Genomic DNA, 19,781 nt, shown 5'->3' on the forward strand with positions numbered 1-19,781 from the left:
TATCAAGCCCCCTACCAACAATGCAGCCATACCACTAAGCATACCCTGAATCCTGAAGGGAATGCAGTCCTGGAGCTGTTCTCTGGGTTAAGGGAACGTTTGTTCCTTTACCTGGGAGTAAGCCTCTGCCCTCTGATTGGCTCTGCTCAGACCTGTGCCAGCAATTTAAAGTGGAGTTCAAGTTCAAGTGGACCCTGGAAGCAGTTCAAGGCTAGGATTGGTGGCACCACTGCCGCTGATACTGCCCCATTCCCAGTCTATATCAACCTACCTCCCAGCCCCATTCTTCTCAACCTCCCTGCCCCATTTCATCGACTCACCCCACCTCTCTCCTGTCTCCCACTCTGACTTACTAGCACTGGAGTTTCTGTCCAGGCCACTGGCACATGGCAGTGGGTCGACCATATTGAATGGCATGTTACGTTTTGCAATGGCTGTAAAGAACCTTGCACTGCCAGAATGCAAGGCCTTCATAGAATTGGGCCGTAACTCAAGCAGAAGCTTCTGCTTCTGATCAGGAAAGGTTTAATTTCATTCCTTCATAGTTAAGGCTGTTTAAAATCATCATCTTGCTTTTAATCAGTTGTTTAAAATAGTCTTATCTATCTCATTATGAATAACATTTTGTGCTTGTTAGCAATTTCTTGTGACTCGGTACTGGCAAAAACTGTACCCAGATCAGAACAGACAGACAACATAAGAGCCTCAGGCTTCATCTGGTCTGTCAAAATCTTTCTCTGAGCCCACACAATGAGTGACTGCCTGATTGATAACAGAGAGAAAAACCGTGTTCCAATCTAGCTAGAACAGTGGTTCCCAACATTTTTTCAGTTGCATACCCCTTGGCAACCTATTTCCATAAGTTGTACCCCTCACATTAGCCCCACAAGGCATTCTAATGCCAGCCCTACAAGGCATTCTAATACAGACCTGCCTTTTTCTGCCATTATTCAATTCTTTTTCAAGTACTCCTAAAGATCCTGGCAAATACCCCTGGGGGTACACGTACCCCAGCTTGGGAACCAGTGAGCTAGAAGACTGGAAACATACCATAGACTTCCATGCTGCAGTGTCATCTCTCCCCCTCCCCCCATTTGCTGATTTCTTCCTATCTTCCTCTTCCCTTTTGGAGTTCTGGTGCAGTGCTATGTGTACACAGATATTTAACTCTAATTGTGGCAAGTCTTATCTGAATTTTGCAAACCTATTACAAGCTATAGATTGATTATGATTAGTGTTCACATTGGTAAAGACAAAACATGGCAGCACTGTTAGGTCTGAAAAGGGATGTGGAATTTGCATGTGGTGGGGTGGAAACAGCATGTCTGTGAAACTAGGGGGAAACAAGCTGGAACAATGCAACTGAGAAGGAATCTGTTCTGAAAACCCTGTGCACAAGTCCCATAACTATCAGGAGAACTTGTTCAAATCATCATATACATCTTTGTTGGATGACCTTGCAGTGAGCATTCAGCTGGTTGGCCCTTGTGTGTTCTGTTTTTTTCAGCTTCCCCTGAGATTCAGTGACAACCTGGTTCTTAGGCAGCTGCGGTACACAGGAATGCTGGAGACAGTGCATATTCGGCAGTCGGGATACAGCTGCAAATATTCTTTCCAGGTTAGATTATATTTGTTCATTTCTCCTAAAAATAGTTCACACATTGCCTTGAAGGCAGCTTGCCTAGTCAGGAGGGGAACGCTTTTTAAAAAAATGTTGGTGAAGGTACAAAATATAATGTATGAAGGGTGCTGCTGGACCTAGGAGCTAGAAATGATTGTTTCTTCTGCCAGTTTTGTGCTTACAAGCATATAGAGCTCTGTTGGGCATGTTTTGTGTGCTGCACCTGTCCTTTTTGTAAAGTTGCTTGCTGCGGATTGAGATGTAGTCCAAATGAATGAAGGTGGAGGGAAACTCAAATACTGTGACTCTCAAAAACAAGGTGCTGGAAAATTTGTGAGAAGGGTGTATATGAAATTACATTTTCAGAGCTCATCCTCAAATCAATACTTGTATTTTATCGGAGAGGTTTCCATATTTTCATTACAGATGTTGATTGCATTAATTTCTTTTCAGTATTTATTTTACAATATTTTCCCTAATGCTTTTCACATATAATCATTCTCAAAATGATTCACTTAAACAATCAGTTTTAAAGGAGGAAGATATTGCCCTCCTGGTTATGGATTTGGGACTATTAAATGCTGTCAATGGTACTAAATGAATATCATGTGGCTCCTGATTCAGTTCCTCCAAAGGTGGCGGTAGCAAAGTGGTATCATTGGGGGCAGAATTTCTCCCCAGTCCATGCACAGTTCCTGATGCTGCTACTGCTGCTGTTCTGAACAGCAGCTTTCAGTCTTTGCAATTCTCAGAGGTAATGGCTATCAGAGTCACTGGGGAGACTGTGGCATATTGCATTCTTTCCATAATTGTCCTACTAGTACCAAAGACCTGGTGAAGCAGCATTTGCCATGGGAAGCTAGCCTCCTCTAAAATAAGTGAGCAGATTTCTGCTCAGACTGAAAATATCGGGCTGCACTGTGGGGGCAGGCTACCTCACCCAACTTGATGTCCAGCTGCTGTGCTTCCTGGCTCTGCTCTCTTGGAAGTTGGTGGCAACAAAGGGGGGTACTGGGCGACAAGGTTCTTCAGCTGTCCCTGCTACCCTTATTGCAGCTTTGAGCTGCTTGGAGCAAGTTAGCCATAGGAAGAGCTATGCACTGTTCTGCAATGTGTGATCTAAGCTTGGCACATAAAGTAATTTTCAGACTGTCAAAGACTTGCTTATTGTGGAAACCTCCACTTTCATCCTATTCTTTTCTATAAAGGTCTTGTTCAGGGAATGAGCCCTGCAATGCAAGATGTAGTCTTTTTTTCATAATCAAAGTTCACTCAACCTGTAGGTTAAGAATCAGATGACACGTTACATTAAATTCACAATTGGGGCCATAATGTTTGCTTTGTAAAAGATTAAATTGACATGAGGATGCTATGCCCCAGTAAGTCATGCCTCAGAGCTGTTGTTGGCCTTGTAGGAAAGCATCCACTGATACTAATGGAAGCATCCTTTGCTGGCCAAATAACAACTTTAGGGATATGATCTACCTCAGGACCATGGTAGAAAAGTGTAAAATACTTCAATGGACCAAAGTCCCAGTCCTGATTATGTGTGTTGTCATTGTCCCCCTGAACTTGGCTGCACTCCCATTTAATTCCAAAATCAAATCTGCAGAGCTAGACTACAGATTTAACAAAATATGCAGTTTGACCATAAGGCTACTTTCACATTGTTGCTTGTGCCAGAAAAATATAAAATATAATTCCTTCTCTATTTTTTGTTTTTCATCTATCTTAGTTTTTTTGGGTTTTCCTGGAGCCACGAATCACCCGTGATGAAAAATAATTAGACATGTGTCCTCCATGCTGCTGTTCTTATCCTTATGTGTGTGCTTTTATGCCTTTGTTTTGATCAGGTTTTTCAATTTTTGTTTAGGATTACAAACCATCTCAAAATAGCTTGATGAGGCAGGATATGAAGCTATTGCATTAACAAAATGTGTATTTATTTTTATGGAATATGTGAAGCCTTTTTAAATTTCATAAATTCTGTCAAGCTCCCCCCCCAAAGCAAAATTTTGATCTTCCCTTAGTTATTTTCTGAAAAGATCTGTATTGTAAATCACACTGCAGTTTTAGTTTAACAGCTTGAAGAATAGAATTAATCTGTGAAGAATAGAATTAATCTGTTGCAGAATCTCATGTTCCATTTACATAGAGATGCTACTGTATAACAGGCAAAATATGACATATTTTACTACCTTCGAGCAAATGAAAAATCTTGTTGGAACATGATGTCCACATTATGATGGAGAGAGGTCTTTATGGACACTTTACATTCTGGCATAATATTTCTTTTGTCCATCTGCCGAGGGATGGGGGACAATGAGTCCCAAGAAAATGCATGGTTGTCCCTGCGAGTGCCTTGTTAATTCTGTCATATGGGCCCAAGAGCTAAGACTATAATAGGCATCAAAGCTTGTGGATTCTGCAGCAACCATTCTTCTAGATTTGTCTGTTCAGATGCCTTTTCATAGATACCTTTGAACAATGTGTGCTTTTTCTAATAAATTGATAAAATCTGTGCTTATAACTTAACTGAGTTCAGGGTGTCTAATTTTCCAGGACTTTGTAGACCATTTCCATGTTCTTCTGCCACGAGACACTATTCCATCTAAGCTAAACATCCAAGATTTCTTCAGGAAAACAAAGACCAATCCTGAGAATTATCAAGTTGGGAGAACAATGGTAAGTTACAGTCATATTTTGTACCCTGACACAAAATTAAAAGAAACTTCCTTGAACATGTGTGTGCACACAAGGTATCACTTATAGGTATGACTTGCTGTTGGAACTGAGGTCCATCTTCCCTGAGACAATGTTTGTTGGAGCCAGAAAAAGGTTGCTCATGTGCTGCCCCCCCCCCCCCCGTGCAAGAGTAATGTCCCAGATGCTAGGGGGAGACAACCCCTTTTTCAGTTAATATTGAACTCTCTGACTAGTGTTTGGACTTTTCTGCCTTGGGAGATGGTTATCGCCTGATAAAAGTGACCATAATTAGGGCTCATTCTTAAAGTTTTGTGTTCAGTGTATATTTGATAATCAATATTACTATTTTGACTGTGCTTTTCTCTTAGGACAAGGCAGGTTCAAAAGTTGAACCTGCAAGCCATTGATGTTAGTTTTCTTTAGCCTGAGGATAGAACTCAAACTGATTTCTCCATGTATGTTCAGAGAGGTTGAATTCTACCAACATTTGGAGGCATTTTGCTTGAAATCCTCCAAAGCACCGAGTTGCCAAGATTGCTATGGCAGAATATTTAGGAAGTGGGATTAATCCAGTTTTGACTAATATGCATTTCTTATTGCTCTCCGTATTGTGTTAGGTTTTCATGAAGGAGCAGGAGCGTCAGGTTTTACAGGGCCTACTGCACCGTGAGGTGTTGAGGAGGATCACCTTACTGCAGAGCTGGTTCCGTGCTATGCTTTATAGAAGGCAGTTCCTGAACTTACGGCAGGCAGCTATCATCATACAGGTGGGTGTCAGTAAGATGCTTTTTGTTGACTTTGACATGTATTAATTTAGTTGCCAAAGTCTGTGTCTGATGGTACATGAGACAAACATGCATTCTCAAATATATTTATATTTGTATTCTCTTTCACAAATTACTATCTTGAGGCACTAATACGTAACTTTTCTTCATGCCCTTTCTCCATTTTTACCCCACAATATAAAGTGCTTGTATAGGTCAGCAATTAAAGCGTAACTCCATTCAGTTTAATTTTGTGCACTGTTAGCACTGCTCAAGATAAAAGCTTTAACAGTGCTTGTGCCTCAATCAGAAAATTAAGGCCTTGTTTTTATTTATTTTGAACAAGGGGTAGGTCTAAATGGCGTTAGATCCCCCATTAAGAAAAAGGAATGGTTTGTTTGGGTTTTCAATATCAGTTAAATGTTGATAGTGGTGATGCTTCCAGACATTAATTTGGTATGGTTTTCATGGATTTTTAAAAAGAAATCCAGCAAAGGATGGAGTACTGGAAAATATATTCACTTTTTTCCATTCCCTGTAGAGCTACTGGCGGGTTTATCAAAGAAGAAAACAAGTGGAAGCAGAAGAAACCCTGAATGATTCCATCTTTATAGGCAAAGCAGCAGTTGTTCTTCAGTCCTACTGGCGAGGCTATGTAGCAAGACGAAGGTTCCAGCAGATACGGACTGCAGGCTTCATTATTCAGAGCCGCTGGCGAGAGTGCTTGAGACGTAGGCATGCTGCAGCTATCACTGTCCAGGCAAAATGGCGAAGCTACCACACTAGGAATCTCTACAGGACCAAGAGAAACAAAGTAATTTTGTTGCAAGCAGCATACAGAGGATACAAAGCACGTCAAAGGTAAGCTTTGTAACTTTCATAGAAAGACAGGTATGTTTCTAAATAAAGCAAGACCTTGGGAACTACTGAGATATAGTTGCTGAAGGAAGGGTTTTCTTTAATTGAATGGAAACAGACAACTATTTTAACATAGCCTAGATCCTGCTGTGCATAAAATCTAATATGTCTTCCTTAAGGAAGATCACTGTTTGAGAGGGCTTGAGTGGAAGCAGGGCTTATTTCATACATGTGTTCTGTCAGTAGCTCTAAAAGAGTCCACTGTCAGGGATTCCCTTCCCTCCAATAACTGTTTCTGATCTGCTAAACACATTGGCTAATAGAGCAGAACTGAAAATTTAAATACAGAATTGCATCAGTTAAACTTATTTTGTAGTGATGTACAGCCCTTCTGTGATGCTTGAAGAAGTGGTTGTTCCACCAGTGATGGAATATACTCACTTGGAAACCTGTAGGTCTTGCTTGTTTCAGCAGAAGCAGAGAAAATGCACAAAAAGCTTCATGTATGAACTGTTTTGGAGGAATTGGCCTGGAGGGGAAAGGGAATTGCAATGAAGAGAAACTTGTCAAATCTGTAAGAATAAATTCAAATTCTCTTTTTTAAAGGTTTCAAACTTTAAAAGAGCAAAGATTAAAAGTACCACCATTGGGAAATGGACCAGCGATTAAAGGAAAGGATCAACTGGAGCCAGAGGCTGGTCTAGATATTAAGGGTTCTGACCCTTCTGAATGGGAAGATCGTTCATTTGAAGAGAGAGTAAGAGCTGTTGAAGAGCATAAATTGGTGATAGAAAATAAGAGAGGTCAGTTTGATCCCTCGGATAATTCTGGGATTTTATTGTACAAGCACCATGAAAGAGCTAACAGCCAGAGTGGAGTGAGCATGGAAGAGCAAGTTGTTGTGAGAGAGAGACCCAAGTCACTGGAAGACCTCAACCAGAAAAAAGGAGTCCGTGCAAAGCGAGAGAGCCGGCGAATGCGTGAATTAGAACAAGCCATCTTCAGTCTAGAGTTGCTTAAAGTCCGGTCCACTGGTGGAGTGTCTCCCTCTGAGGAGCGTCAGTGGTCCCCAGATTTGGTTTCTGAAGGCATGCGGTCTCCCCAGGGAACTCCAGAGAGTGAGAGCTCTCAAGGAAGTCTTGAGATGCTGGACCATGAGGAAATGCAGAAGAGCAAACAGGAATCTGCATTGCCTCAAGAGCACAATATACAATCTGTTCCCAGAGACCCATTACCAAATAGCCCTAAATTGGATGATGGGCAAGGCATGCCTATCCTTCTTGCTGATGTAAATAGAGTTGTATCAGATAGGAAAAGGTCAATTTCTAGTTCCGAACTGCCAGAATGCCTTGCTGCTAAAGAGCGATTGGCTGGTGATTCCCATAGCATCATCTATAACATGCACCCAAGAGAGCCTCTGATTTCAAGTAGTCTGCCTACTTTTTACCTACCACCACAGGACAGTGCAAAAGCTGGTCATTCAGTGATGGAGAATAACCTGAGGAACAAACGAATGGCTGCAGAAAGCAAGCCTTTGTTCCTGGAAGCCAAGCAGAGCACTGAATTGGAAAAACCAGGGCAGAGCCAGGGCAGAGCTGAATTGCATGGGGAATGTCAGCTTCCTGTTAGTGGAGAAGAGGGCTCGTTTTTTGCTGCTTCACAAGAGCTACCTTCAGACTTGGTGATCAAAAGGTTGGAAAAGCTGAATGTGGAGAAGGAAGAACGCCAAAAACAAAAGCAACTGCAGAATGAGAAACAAATGATGGAGCAGATTCGGCATGAGAAGGAAATTTTGGAGAAGCAACGCAAAGCTTTTGAACAGTTTGAGAGACAAGAAAATGAACAGAACAAGATCAGAGAGTCCTCACAAGGAACTCCACTCAGGTCACCAAAGAAAACGGACCGGCCTCATTCTCTCATTATTGTGAATCCTCAGAACAAAGGGGAGCATGGTCTTGCAACAAGTGCAGAATGCACCTCATCAGTGGATATTAAAGGTCTTACAGTTTCAAATAAAGGAGGCCCATCTACTCATCAGTTGTCCCAGAAGGAAAGGACAATCATCATGATCCTGGAACGAAACGAAGTTCCTGCTCAGATTGCCCAGGAATCTGCTGGATTAGATAAATTGAATTCACAAATGGCTGCTGAATCTCAAGAAGGTTTGAGCAAGCAACCAGCAAGAAAAGAGCGTTTTAGGTTGCCTCGAATTCCTAGCCAGGGCACTGAAAGCACTTCTGGTGAGATCAGAACTGGTTCCATTTTCTTTAACCCAAAGGACAGTCATATAGGCATGAAGTGAGTACAATATTGGGGTATTTCCTTTACAATATGTAATGTGAAACTGTTAATGTCTTGGAATTAAAGGTGGGATGGAAGATTCTCACAGTATCTCCAGCATAACCACAGAAAAGGAAAATGCTGTTGTTATACATTCAATTGGCATGAATGCTGAAATGTTTACTATTTTTAAATATATTTTAATATACTGCTTTTCAGCAGAAAATGTTCACAAAGCGGTTTACAGAGCAAAAGGGGAACCCTGTCTCAAGGAACTTATAATCTATAAAATGCAAAAGAGATACCAGCAAACCACCACTGGAAAAAATGCTATGCTGAGATGGATGGGGGAACATTGCTATACCCTCTGCCAAATTTTATGGGGAACCAAATGTGCTTCTTTGCCCAGTTGCCCAATTTTACGGGGAACCAAATGTGCTTCTTTGCCCAGTTAGAAGTAATGTAAATTTATAACAAAAACTGTACTTTAAGATGCTATTACCTTTCTTTGGATCATGTCCATCCTTGTTGTTGCTGTACTAGTTTCATGTTGGGGCCTGGCTACTGATTTTTAAGCCTGGGGGGTGGGGGTCACATGAGTACTGGGTATGCATTACAGAAAATCTTAAATTCAATGGATATCAGAAATAACAGACAGCTTCTGAGTTCCATTAAACCCTACCTTACAGACTTCCCTCAGCAATGCCAAAGGAGCTCTGTAAGGTAATTAAGTGTTGGAACGTGCTGGGGGCAGCTTACCTACCTTCTAGATCTGGTGGTGAAGCTGCTGCTCTCCATTTTATCCTTCAGCGGAGCACTGAAGGAATGGAGAGTTCCTCAGGAAGTAAGTGGAACCCCCTCCCAACTAATACTTAGAACTCCATCAGCTCTGCTGCTCCTCTCTCCACCAGGGTATTCCTAGAACACCTTGGTGGGCAGCAGAGCAGAAGCCCTGACAGAGCTTTCTAACATAGGGGGTAATGGACTAATAGAGGGAGAGGGTATCCAGATTTAATAGAGTTTTAGCATTAATAGACACCTCTTCTCATATTAGTCTGTCAAATTGAGGGTTCCCTGTAATGCAGTCTAGATGCTCTTGAGCTATAGCAGTAATGTTGCTTTGCACATGTGAGAGCTTCCTTTATAAAACTCTTAGTGAGTTCTTATAGAGTTCTATACTCCAAAGAAGTAATATTCTCATGTGAAGATATTTGAAGGGAATAGAATTATCATGATGGTATATGGCAGAGGTCTCCAGTCTGTAAGATGCGGCTCCCAGGGGTGACGTAATGAGGGCACAGGGGCAATGCAGGATACCCACCACCAGGCAGTGAGATGGCGAAGCTGCAAAGCAGTAGTGGGAGGCTAGGCTTGATGGGCAGAGCTTAAGCACATGGTTCTTGCTTGCTTAAAAAAGACCACCCGCCCTGAACCTCTTATCATTGTTTGTTGCATCACATCTGGCTTCCCAACCCAGAAGTAACTGCTGTTGCCAGTTATATCTTGGACTGCAGCGCATGAGGGGGAGTCTGGAAAGTACTTGTATATAAGATCATGCTGGTGCTTCTGGGGACAAATGCTTTTGCCTATGACCAATGAATGTCACATATAACTGTCTGCCAGTTGGACCATGTCGTCCAGGATTACAGTTGGTGACATGATGTGCCCAAAAACTATGCATTTAGATGGGTATATGGAACCTGTTGTGGGTCCATTTACATCTATACCAGGTAAGATGGTGGAATGCCTCATCAAAGATAGAATCTCAAAACACATAGATGAACAGGTCTTGCTGAGGGAGAATCAGCATGGCTTCTGTAAGGGTAAGTCTTGCCTCACGAACCTTATAGAATTCTTTGAAAATGTCAACAGGCATGTGGATGCGGGAGAACCCGTAGACATTGTATATCTGGACTTTCAGAAGGCATTTGACACGGTCCCTCACCAAAGGCTACTAAAAAAACTCCACAGTCAGGGAATTAGAGGACAGGTCCTCTCATGGATTGAGAACTGGTTGAAGACCAGGTGACAGAGAGTGGGTGTCAATGAGCAATTTTCACAATGGAGAGAGGTGAAAAGCGGTGTGCCCCAGGGATCTGTCCTGGGACTGGTGCTTTTCAACCTCTTCATAAATGACCTGGAGCAGTGAGGTGGCTAAGTTTGCAGACGACACCAAACTTTTCCGAGTGGTGAAGACCAGAAGTGACTGTGAGGAGCTCCAGAAGGATCTCTCCAAACTGGCAGAATGGGCAGCAAAATGGCAGAATGGGCAGCTTCAATGTCAGTAAGTGTAAAGTCATGCACATTGGGGCAAAAAATCAAAACTTCACATATAGGTTGATGGGTTCTGAGCTGTCTGTGACAGATCAGGAGAGAGATCTTGGGGTGGTGGTGGACAGGTCGATGAAAGTGTCGACCCAATGTGAGGCGGCAGTGAAGAAGGCCAATTCTATGCTTGAGATAATTAGAAAAAGTATTGAGAAAAAACGGCTAATATTATAATGCCGTTGTACAAATCGATGGTAAAGCCACACCTGGAGTATTGTGTCCAGTTCTGGTCACCGCATCTCAAAAAAGACATAGTGGAAATGGAAAAGGTGCAAAAGGGACCTTCCTTATGAGGAAAGGCTATGGCGTTTGGGCCTCTTCAGCCTAGAAAAGAGATGCCTGAGGGGGGACATGATTGAGACATACAAAATTATGCAGGGGATGGACAGAGTGGATAGAGAGATGCTCTTTACACTCTCACATAACACCAGAACCAGGGGACATCCACTAAAATTGAGTGTTTGGAGAGCTAGAACAGACAAAAGAAAATATTTCTTTACTCAGCGTGTGGTTGGTCTGTCGAACTCCTTGCCACAGAATGTGGTGATGGCTTCTGGCCTGGACACCTTTAAAAGGGAATTGGACAAGTTTCTGGAGGAAAAATCCATTATGAGTTACAAGCCATAATAGGTTTGTGCAGCCTCCTGATTTTAGAAATGGGCTATGTCAGAATGCCAGATGCATGGGAGGGCACCAGAATGAGGTCTCTTGTTATCTGGTGTGCTCCCTGGGGCATTTGGTGGGCCGCTGTGAGATACAGGAAGCTGGACTAGATGGGCCTATGGCCTGATCCAGTGGGGATGTTCTTATGTTCTTTCTGAACTGGTGTTTTTTACTTTCAGTAAAGAATCTTCAGCACATCATTTACTTCCAAAAGAAGAAAATAAAAAGCCATTAAGGGTTTCTGGGCTGAGCAGGGGTGAGGTAAGCCTCCACTTTTTCTGAGGTAAAATATTTGATTCTGTTGGTTGTCTTCCAGAATTGTGAGAAGTGGTTATTGGTGATATGAGAAGATGTGTGGGCAAAACCCAAGATTTTACTAGTAGAAAGCTGTTGCAGTATTTAAGATAGTGCTACTTTAACAGCTGTGCAGGAATGTAACATTGGTCTAGTTCTCACTGAGGTAGTAGACCTGTTTCTGGGCTGTGCCACTGCAGTTTGCAGATGAGGGACTTGCCTTGATAGAATGATCTACAACACAGAGAGACATATACGCCCCACTGCACAGGGCGAATGCTAGTTTTTTGCATGAGCTGCTTGTTTTCCAAGTTCAGTGGAATTTTTTTGTGCAAAAAACATTGCATCATATGAGCACCAACAGTAGTCTGAAGTGGGTACAGCCCTGACAATGGTCCATCACCTTAGAAAGGGCTAGCTAGGCCAGTGACCTGTCACAATTTGGCCTCTCAGATAAGCTGTGCCAAAGGTAAGCTTTCTAGGTCTTTGTGTATTCATCCTTATTTTTATCAGCATCTTATACAGTGCATTTCCTTTGCACTATCACTTTTGTTATTTAGTTTACTAAGCAAAAATTGGAATTGCATAAAAAAAATTTGGATTAGGCAATAGGCATTATTTTAAACATTCTTAAGGTTGCATGTCCTCTGGCATCAGACTCCAGCTGAATTGCCCTTTTTAGTTTTGGTTTGTTTGTTTAAAACATTTTCATGTTATCTGTTTTATCATTTGGTATCAAGCAGGTTGCCAGACCGGTCCATAAAAAGAAGGTCCGAATGGCACGGACCCGCTCCGATTTCTTGACTAGAGGTGCTTTTGCGGATTGGGAGGGGGATTCGGAGGAAGAGGATTGTGATGATGCTTTTGAATTCCTTCCCCCTCTTGACCAACCTCCTTCCTCTGCGTCTGGGTGTGCAGCCAGACTTGGGCACCCCTGTCACAGTGATTCTGAAATGGTAATTTTTCCAACGAGCAGTTGTGCCGAAGCATTTCTTGGCTAACCCTTAGCTGTACTGACACCTTCCACTGCTCTTTCTCCACCTTGTAGAAGTACTGTAGGTGGGCAACCTCTGAGAACACAGTCACGAATATTATCATGTTGAGTCCTACCTGTGTTAAGAAGCACTGGAGTTATCTTAGAACGGTCTCAATAAACATACCTTCTGATATATGGAGCAGTTAGTTATGTTTTATATCCTGTTCTACATCTCCCAAGGTGACTTGCAAACGAAAAAGCAAATTATAAAATATTAATAAAAGCAGAAAAGCAAAATAAAATAGCCTCAACATTAAAGCAAACTTAACTTTAAAAGTTTGGGTAAGCAAGGGGGATCTGCCACTTGAAGGATGTGAGGGTCAGTTTCAGACTATGGTCCGAAATGTTTGCTGTACAGCAGAATGAAATTAACAAAACAAAATATAAAAGTAGAACAATGAATTACATTACCTGTAAATATACATTGTAATTCTTACCGAAAACATTGCTAATATTATTAACAGCAACTTAATAATAATAGGTGTCCTAATTATTAGCAGCTCCTGCAGCAGGTGGGGCCATTTTGTAAGTAATAGAGTCCTATCATTTAGCAGGAGTTTCGTTTTCTGAACAAGAAAGCAAAGGTGTCTGTGTTCTAAAATACACATCCACAGTTCCTTGCTATTTTCCAAATAGGAAGTGCATTCTGCATACAGAGTGCAAAGTGAGGAAAGGTTCTCCAACATGCCTACAGACCTCCAAGTGCACAATCTGGAATTGAATAGGGTTTTAGTTTAGCATTGTTTTAAAACTGTGAATGGCATTGTCTGTATGCAAATACCAGTGAATGCTTCTCAGTTTTCTAGTGCTCAGACATTAACTAGCCCTCAAGACATTGAGTGATGTAGGCCTCCTGGGGAGAATCTGGAGCTTTGGATTGCAGTCAGGTCTAATGGACTGTCTCTAACCTAAAGCGTACTCTTTTGAATTTTCACTGCCAAGGTTTAGTTTGTCGCCAGCCCCTTCCCCTTAAGCCCCAGCCCCTTAAGCTCATGAACAAGTATGCAGTTATTTACAGGTGTGCCTGACAGGAATCCTTAATCAAACATTGTTTTGTTTTGCTTAAATAAATTTAATGTGGCTGTTCTGGAATCTTGGGTGATCTACAATTTGATGCCTTAATTTTTTTATAGATAATGGAGACAATACTTAGTTTTGAGAAGGTAAACAGGAGGGTCAGAAGTCAAAACTGAACAGGGATACACAGCTGGTAGAATGGGGGTCCATTTCCCTCTTCTACTGAATACACACTTCAAACTGAAGAATGGTTCATCCTTCCCCAGGGATTGTCTTTCTCAGAGAGACTTGCAATCCACTTCAAAAATGTTGGGAATCCCATGTTGCTATTCACCTCAAAGAAGCTGGTTATGATTCATAATTGAATAGACCCTACTTGTGATGGCTTTAGAGCTCTTTTGGACAGAGATTATGAGCCTAGTGAGACATATTGGGTAAGGAGTTTTAAGTCTTTTCCCCATCTGGACAGGAAAGTGCTGTGTTCATGGAGGTTTACCATATTACAGTGCACTAGTTCCACTCTCAGTAAAACCTTTCACACTGGGAATTTCTGCTGAGGTACAATGGGTGCTGGACTCACTGTATGCTTAGAGCACTCTATCTTTGGAAGGAGTCTCATTCTCGCCACTTTTTCAGAATACTCTGATTCTGCTGCCACCTTTTTAACAGGTATCATTTGCATGCAAGTAGTCCTAGACCTTATCTCACCTCACATCCTCTCTCCTCCATCACTGGTTCTTTCACTGGAAGATTGGCACCCCTCCTTTGGGGTAACTGCTTACACAATCAAGCTCTGCTTTTTAGCTTATGCTAAATTACATGCCCATTGTTATATATGAATACTGTATAAATATATACTTGGATATGTGAATTTTTCCTGTGTGTATTTTATATTTCAGAACTTAATCTAAGACTGCTTTCCTGGAGAGGGTAGTTTTTGACATTTTGCATCTCAGAAGCACTTTGTCTTCCTATCCTGGCTGCATGGAATAGGATGTATATTGTGCTAAAGTGATAAATTTTCCAGCAACTCATTAGTGTTTAGGTGGTGGCAGCTCACCTTTGCAGAGACTGTTTAATCAAGTAATAAAGCAACTTGCAGCATAATAGCAGTTATAGGAGGTGACATCACTGTGTATTGTTGAGTGCACAAGCGTGTAGGGTATTTATCTTGAGCTTTCAGTACCAGTCAGGACAGTAAGGCTTTGAATACTTTACTTATAGAGTTGATTATTTTCATGAGAAAAACTAAAATAGATTATCTCTTACATTCCGGTTGTTAGTGAACAAATGCCCTGGAAGCTGATGCTTTCCCAGTTTAACGTTGCTTTGATGTCCTCAACCAATATGTAATCTTGGGCATGGCACAGATTTTTTTGCTTTAATTCTGATGAAGCAGCATTTCTTCTATTTCTGGCTCACGTGGCCCCTGGATGTGCTGGAGCTAGGTGGAGTAGGGCAACCTGTCTCCCGCTGTGCAAAAGGACTAAGCATCTATTCTATCCTTGTTGCCAGGCTCTAAGCCAGTGATTTTCAACCTTTTTCATCTCACGGCACACTGACAAGGCACTAAAAATGGTCAAGGCACACCACCAGGTTTTTGACAATTGACAAGGCACACCTTGCTGCCAATGGGGGCTTACATCTCCCATTGGCCCTATTAATAAATGACCTTCCACCAAATTCCTGTGGCACACCTGTGGACCACTCGCAGCACACCAGTGTGCCACGGCACAGTGGTTGAAAATGGCTGCTCTAAGCAATGGTATACCTAAATATAAATGCTCTCAATTTTTAAGTTGACAATATTCTTCATTGCACTGAATATTGTTTTGAATATTGAATATTCTGTTTTACAGCAGAATGACAGTCTTTTCCAGTTGCAAAATATTTACTTGGCAAGCACATTCGAAAATCTCGAATTTAGATAGAAAATGCTACACCTTCTGTGGCATGTAACACAGCTAAACCTGTGTTCTATCAAATGCTTATGCAGAGAGAGGTGGTTGCAGGATGCTTTGTCTTCACAGAAGTGGAGCTGCCAAATCATCTTTGACATGTAGAGAAACTGGAATATTAAAAAACCACTACTACTGTCACTTGTATATAGAGCAGTGCGTGCAGAGGTTGTAGTTCACCCTCTCACAAGCATGGAGTTAATAATAATAATAACAACAACAGGTATTTATATACTGCCTTTCTTGGTCTTTATTCAAGACTTTATTCAAGGTGGTTTACATAGGCAGGCTTATTAAATCCCTTATTAAATAGGGATTTTTACCATTGAAAGAAGGTTCTTTCTTTCAAGAACCACTACATTCAGGTGTTTCATTCCGATCTGGCTTCACATTTGGCCTCCATCCTCCCACACTCAGAGCAGATGGACTAGCTCGGCTTCAGCTTGTCAGCTGCTTCAAGGTCACACGGTGCCGGTGGCCTCGAACTGGCGACCTTGTGGATGTTATCTTCAGGCAGACGGAGGCTCTACCCTCTAGACCAGACCTCCTGCCCAAATAGAATTTCACTAGGCTATTCTTTTTTTAAAGAAGATACTCAGCAAAACACACATAGCTATAGCAAAGTCCTCCTTTCTGTGGATGTGAGGGTTTCTTTCCAGTGGTGAATACTGGGGTCCAAGCACAGCTGACAAGAAGGAGATAGCACACCTTCAGTGACTGATTTGGGAAATGCAATTCTGAAATTTTACCTTCTCACTTTGAAGAAAATATGTCTAGTCTTGTGAAAGAAACTTCTCCAAAGCCCTTATTGCAACATCTTCTGTACATACACAAGTTCCATTAATCTGAGTTGTAGTGATGTATTATGAAACTTGATAAGAGAGAGGCTTTGTGAATATCAAATGCCACCCTAGCAATTCTTAGGAAGCTTTAACCCTTCCCTGCACCATCATGGTTCTCAACTAAATTATGCATCCACCTCTCCATCCATAATGCAGGCATGCCAGAACCAATGACATAATTGAAATTGCACCTAGTTTGACCCTTGCCAACCTGGTATGTAGGTTTTCTCAATCTCATGTCTTTAAAAATTTTAAAATCTAATCTATAAAAACATTAGCCATTGTGTGTGTGTGTGTAAATAAAAAGTCTTGCTTTGCTGATATGATCTTAGATTATCCTAAAAGAGTATATTAACAATACTGCTTGAGCTGAAGTGTTGAACCAGCCCCTGACAATTGAATTAATCTATTCCCTTAAGTCAGTGGTTCTCAAACGTTTCTGGCTTACGGCTCCCCTCATCCTTGTAGCCATTGGCCACAGCTCCCCATTACAACACCTCACCTCAGTTACCCCCAAAATGGGGGTGAAGGTGTTATAATTATACACTAGAAACAAAAAAAAAAACAGCTACCAGCACTCTGAGGCTGCAATCCTAACCACACTTACCTGAGAGTAAGCCCCATTGAACAAAATAGGACTTCCTACTGAGTAGACATGGTGAGGATTGTACCCTGAGTTTGGATTATGCCCTGGAGGGTTTTGGAAAGGGGGGGAAGTGATGAATTTGCTGGGGGAGGGGAAGACTTTGTTTTGTGTGTATCTACTAATTGCAAACTGATGCAAACTGAGACCTAAAGACTGTTTGGCTGCAATCCTAACCTCACTTTCCTGGGAGTAAGTCCCATTGAACACAATAGGACTTACTTCTGAGTAGACCTAGCTAGGATTGTGCCTTTTCTCTTACTATAGCAGCCAACAGAGTACCCCCCCCCCAAGGAGGCAGGAGGTAAAAGGGTGATGACTGAAAAGGAATTGGTATTTATATTTTTTTAATCAATTTCTGGAGACAAAGCCATCAACAGTGGCTTTTTCTTTTTTGAAGGGGGAGGAAAAAGAGAAAGGTGAAGATCCTTGGTTAAGCTGACACAGAATTCAAGCCTATGTAGGTCTACTCAGAAGTAAGTCCCATTTGAGTCAAGTTGGCTTACTCCCAGGAAAGTGTGGAAAGGATTGCAGCCACACCTAGCAAGATTACAACTCACCCAAAAGTAGATGGGGGCTGCTCACACACATACACCCCAGCATACAGATGCCACCCCTGTTCCCCCCCCCCCCAGGCAAGACGGAGGAATGCAGGCTGGGGCATTTGGATACCCCCCCCCCACTAAGAGCAGGCTGGCTCCTTCTTTTCTAAGCAGAGGAAAGTGCTGAGCTGCTTGTACTTACTCTTCCCTCCCAGTTTGAAGCCTGCCAGGAGTGTGCCCTGAGCTGATGAGATGCAGCACCTCTGCTGCTGCCCAGCCAGCCTTTTCTCCCACCTCCCCCCACCCTGTTTCACACTCCCTCCCCACCTCACGCTGCCCCACCCACCTCCTTCACAGCTGCAGAAAAGCTGTGTCTGTTCCAGTGGCCATCTGCTGGTATTCTTTTGCATCTTTTTAGATTGTGAGCCCTTTTGGGACAGGAAACCATTTAGTTATTTGATTTTTCTCTGTAAACCGCTTTGTGAACTTTTAGTTGAAAAGCGGTATATAAATACTGTTAATAATAATATTAATATTAAAATAATAATATTTTCATAAATTGGAGTTAGGAACTAGAAAACTTGGACTTAATAACGAAACAACTTATAAAGGGGAATTTTTTTCCTTAAATCTTTATGCTTTTCGGTGGGTCTCTCCACGCCCTGCATGTAGAACATGTGCTCTGTCTCTGATCTATAACCCCTGTCCAGCATTTCCTAAATACTTCCCTTTTGTTCTGAAGTATATTGGAGGTGTGCTTGGTTTGTATACCTCCAAAATCCCAAAGATTAGTTTAGCATCCTGTCCCCTGCAGTGACCAGCCAGATGCATTTGGAAAGCCAGGGCATGGAGGTAATAGCCCTCTTCTGAGTTTGCTTCCTATCAGCTGGTATTCAGTGGCATACTATCTGTTTTTGTTCTAATTTTTATTGTAAGAGTGATTAACATAAGGTCTGCATGTGAAAATTCATACTTTATTCGACTGTATCAAACCATACACTTGTCCTTATATTTCTCAGCATATTATCTCTGGTCATGGAATTTCCACTGTCCCTGAGCTATAGCCTCTCCATCAGTTTGTCAAATCCCATGCGCGGTCTCACCCAAGCAAAAATGGCTGATGAAAGCATTATGTGTGAGCTTGCAGCATTCATCTGCTGAAGTGGGCACTTGCCTCATGCCACTCTAAAGATTTGTGAGCCTTTAAGGTATTAGAAGGTGCTCTGTCATATTTGTGTACCTTTGTCCTGACCCAGCAATCCTTTTTACTCAAGTTGATTGGATGTGCCATCCTTGAGCATTTATGATGAAAGGTAGCGAATAAATATACCAAATAGGCTAGGGGCTGGTGCACAAGAGCAGCTGTTCTGGGTTCCACAGACCCTTCTGATATCTCACTACACACAAAGAACAAGCAAAATCTACCCCTGTATACCAGAACTCCCATAGGCCCACAGTAGCTGATGTGGCATGGAAGTTCCATTTCTATACGTACCAGAAAATGAACTCAGTGATGTAACCAGTTAGTCTGAAAGCAATCTACATCTTACTACTGATTCTGAAGCATATTGTGCTAAAGGGCTGTGCGCAGCAATGGCTACCCACAAGTGCTCTTTTGCATGAAATGTCCAGATTGAGCCCATATTAAACATAAAGACAGCAAAGCACATTTTATCAGACCTTTTGGAGGACACTGTTGGAACAGGAAGTACGCAGCCCATAAATTTGACTTGGGTGAGGTATTTTGTGGGGATAGAGGGCTCCATCTCTACCGTTTCCCATTTCCTTCCAATCCCAACAGAAATAAGATCATTTCCAATAAACTGTATTTCTTTCCCATATCTCAATTTGCAATAAACTGCTATACCTCCCACCATCACCTCCCTGCCTGGAAGGGTTGTTATAACAAACCGTTGTACCGTAACAGCGCCTTACTGAGAGGGCGTGAGGAATTTTCAGAAGTATAACTCAAGTCCCCAGGCAGCAGCTCGCAGCTTCTAAGAATATATCAGAGGAAAAAAAGAGAGAGAACTTCTTGCCATTATCTCAGGTGTTGGCCTTCAGGCCAATGGTAGCAGGAGAATCATGTGCTTCATGTTTGTTTTTTGTAACAAGGAACCAATAGGTGTTGACTTTGTATAGCTAGTTCTTCGGCAACCATGCAGAAGTCATAGCAAATCGTTCTCTGCAAGCATTTCCTCCCTCCCTGTATCAATATACCGTATTTTT

The 19,781-nt window shown here is 42.0% G+C and overlaps 1 protein-coding gene across 4 annotated transcripts in view; it reads left to right on the top strand.

The window, feature by feature from the left end:
- The window catches only part of MYO9A (myosin IXA), a 163,181-nt gene that overhangs the window by 112,677 nt on the left and 30,723 nt on the right, over positions 1-19,781 (top strand). For 3 of the 4 annotated variants that reach the window (XM_066634984.1, XM_066634981.1, XM_066634983.1), the window contains 7 exons: positions 1,508-1,618; positions 4,184-4,306; positions 4,945-5,094; positions 5,633-5,952; positions 6,556-8,247; positions 11,400-11,481; positions 12,255-12,470. In XM_066634984.1, the coding sequence (XP_066491081.1) occupies positions 1,508-1,618; positions 4,184-4,306; positions 4,945-5,094; positions 5,633-5,952; positions 6,556-8,247; positions 11,400-11,481; positions 12,255-12,470 (2,694 nt within the window). The remainder of the gene's footprint in view (positions 1-1,507; positions 1,619-4,183; positions 4,307-4,944; positions 5,095-5,632; positions 5,953-6,555; positions 8,248-11,399; positions 11,482-12,254; positions 12,471-19,781) is intronic. The other variant, XM_066634982.1, reaches the window with a different exon arrangement.

This window comes from Tiliqua scincoides, chromosome 8 (assembly GCF_035046505.1).
Source record: "Tiliqua scincoides isolate rTilSci1 chromosome 8, rTilSci1.hap2, whole genome shotgun sequence".
Lineage (NCBI taxonomy): Eukaryota > Metazoa > Chordata > Lepidosauria > Squamata > Scincidae > Tiliqua > Tiliqua scincoides.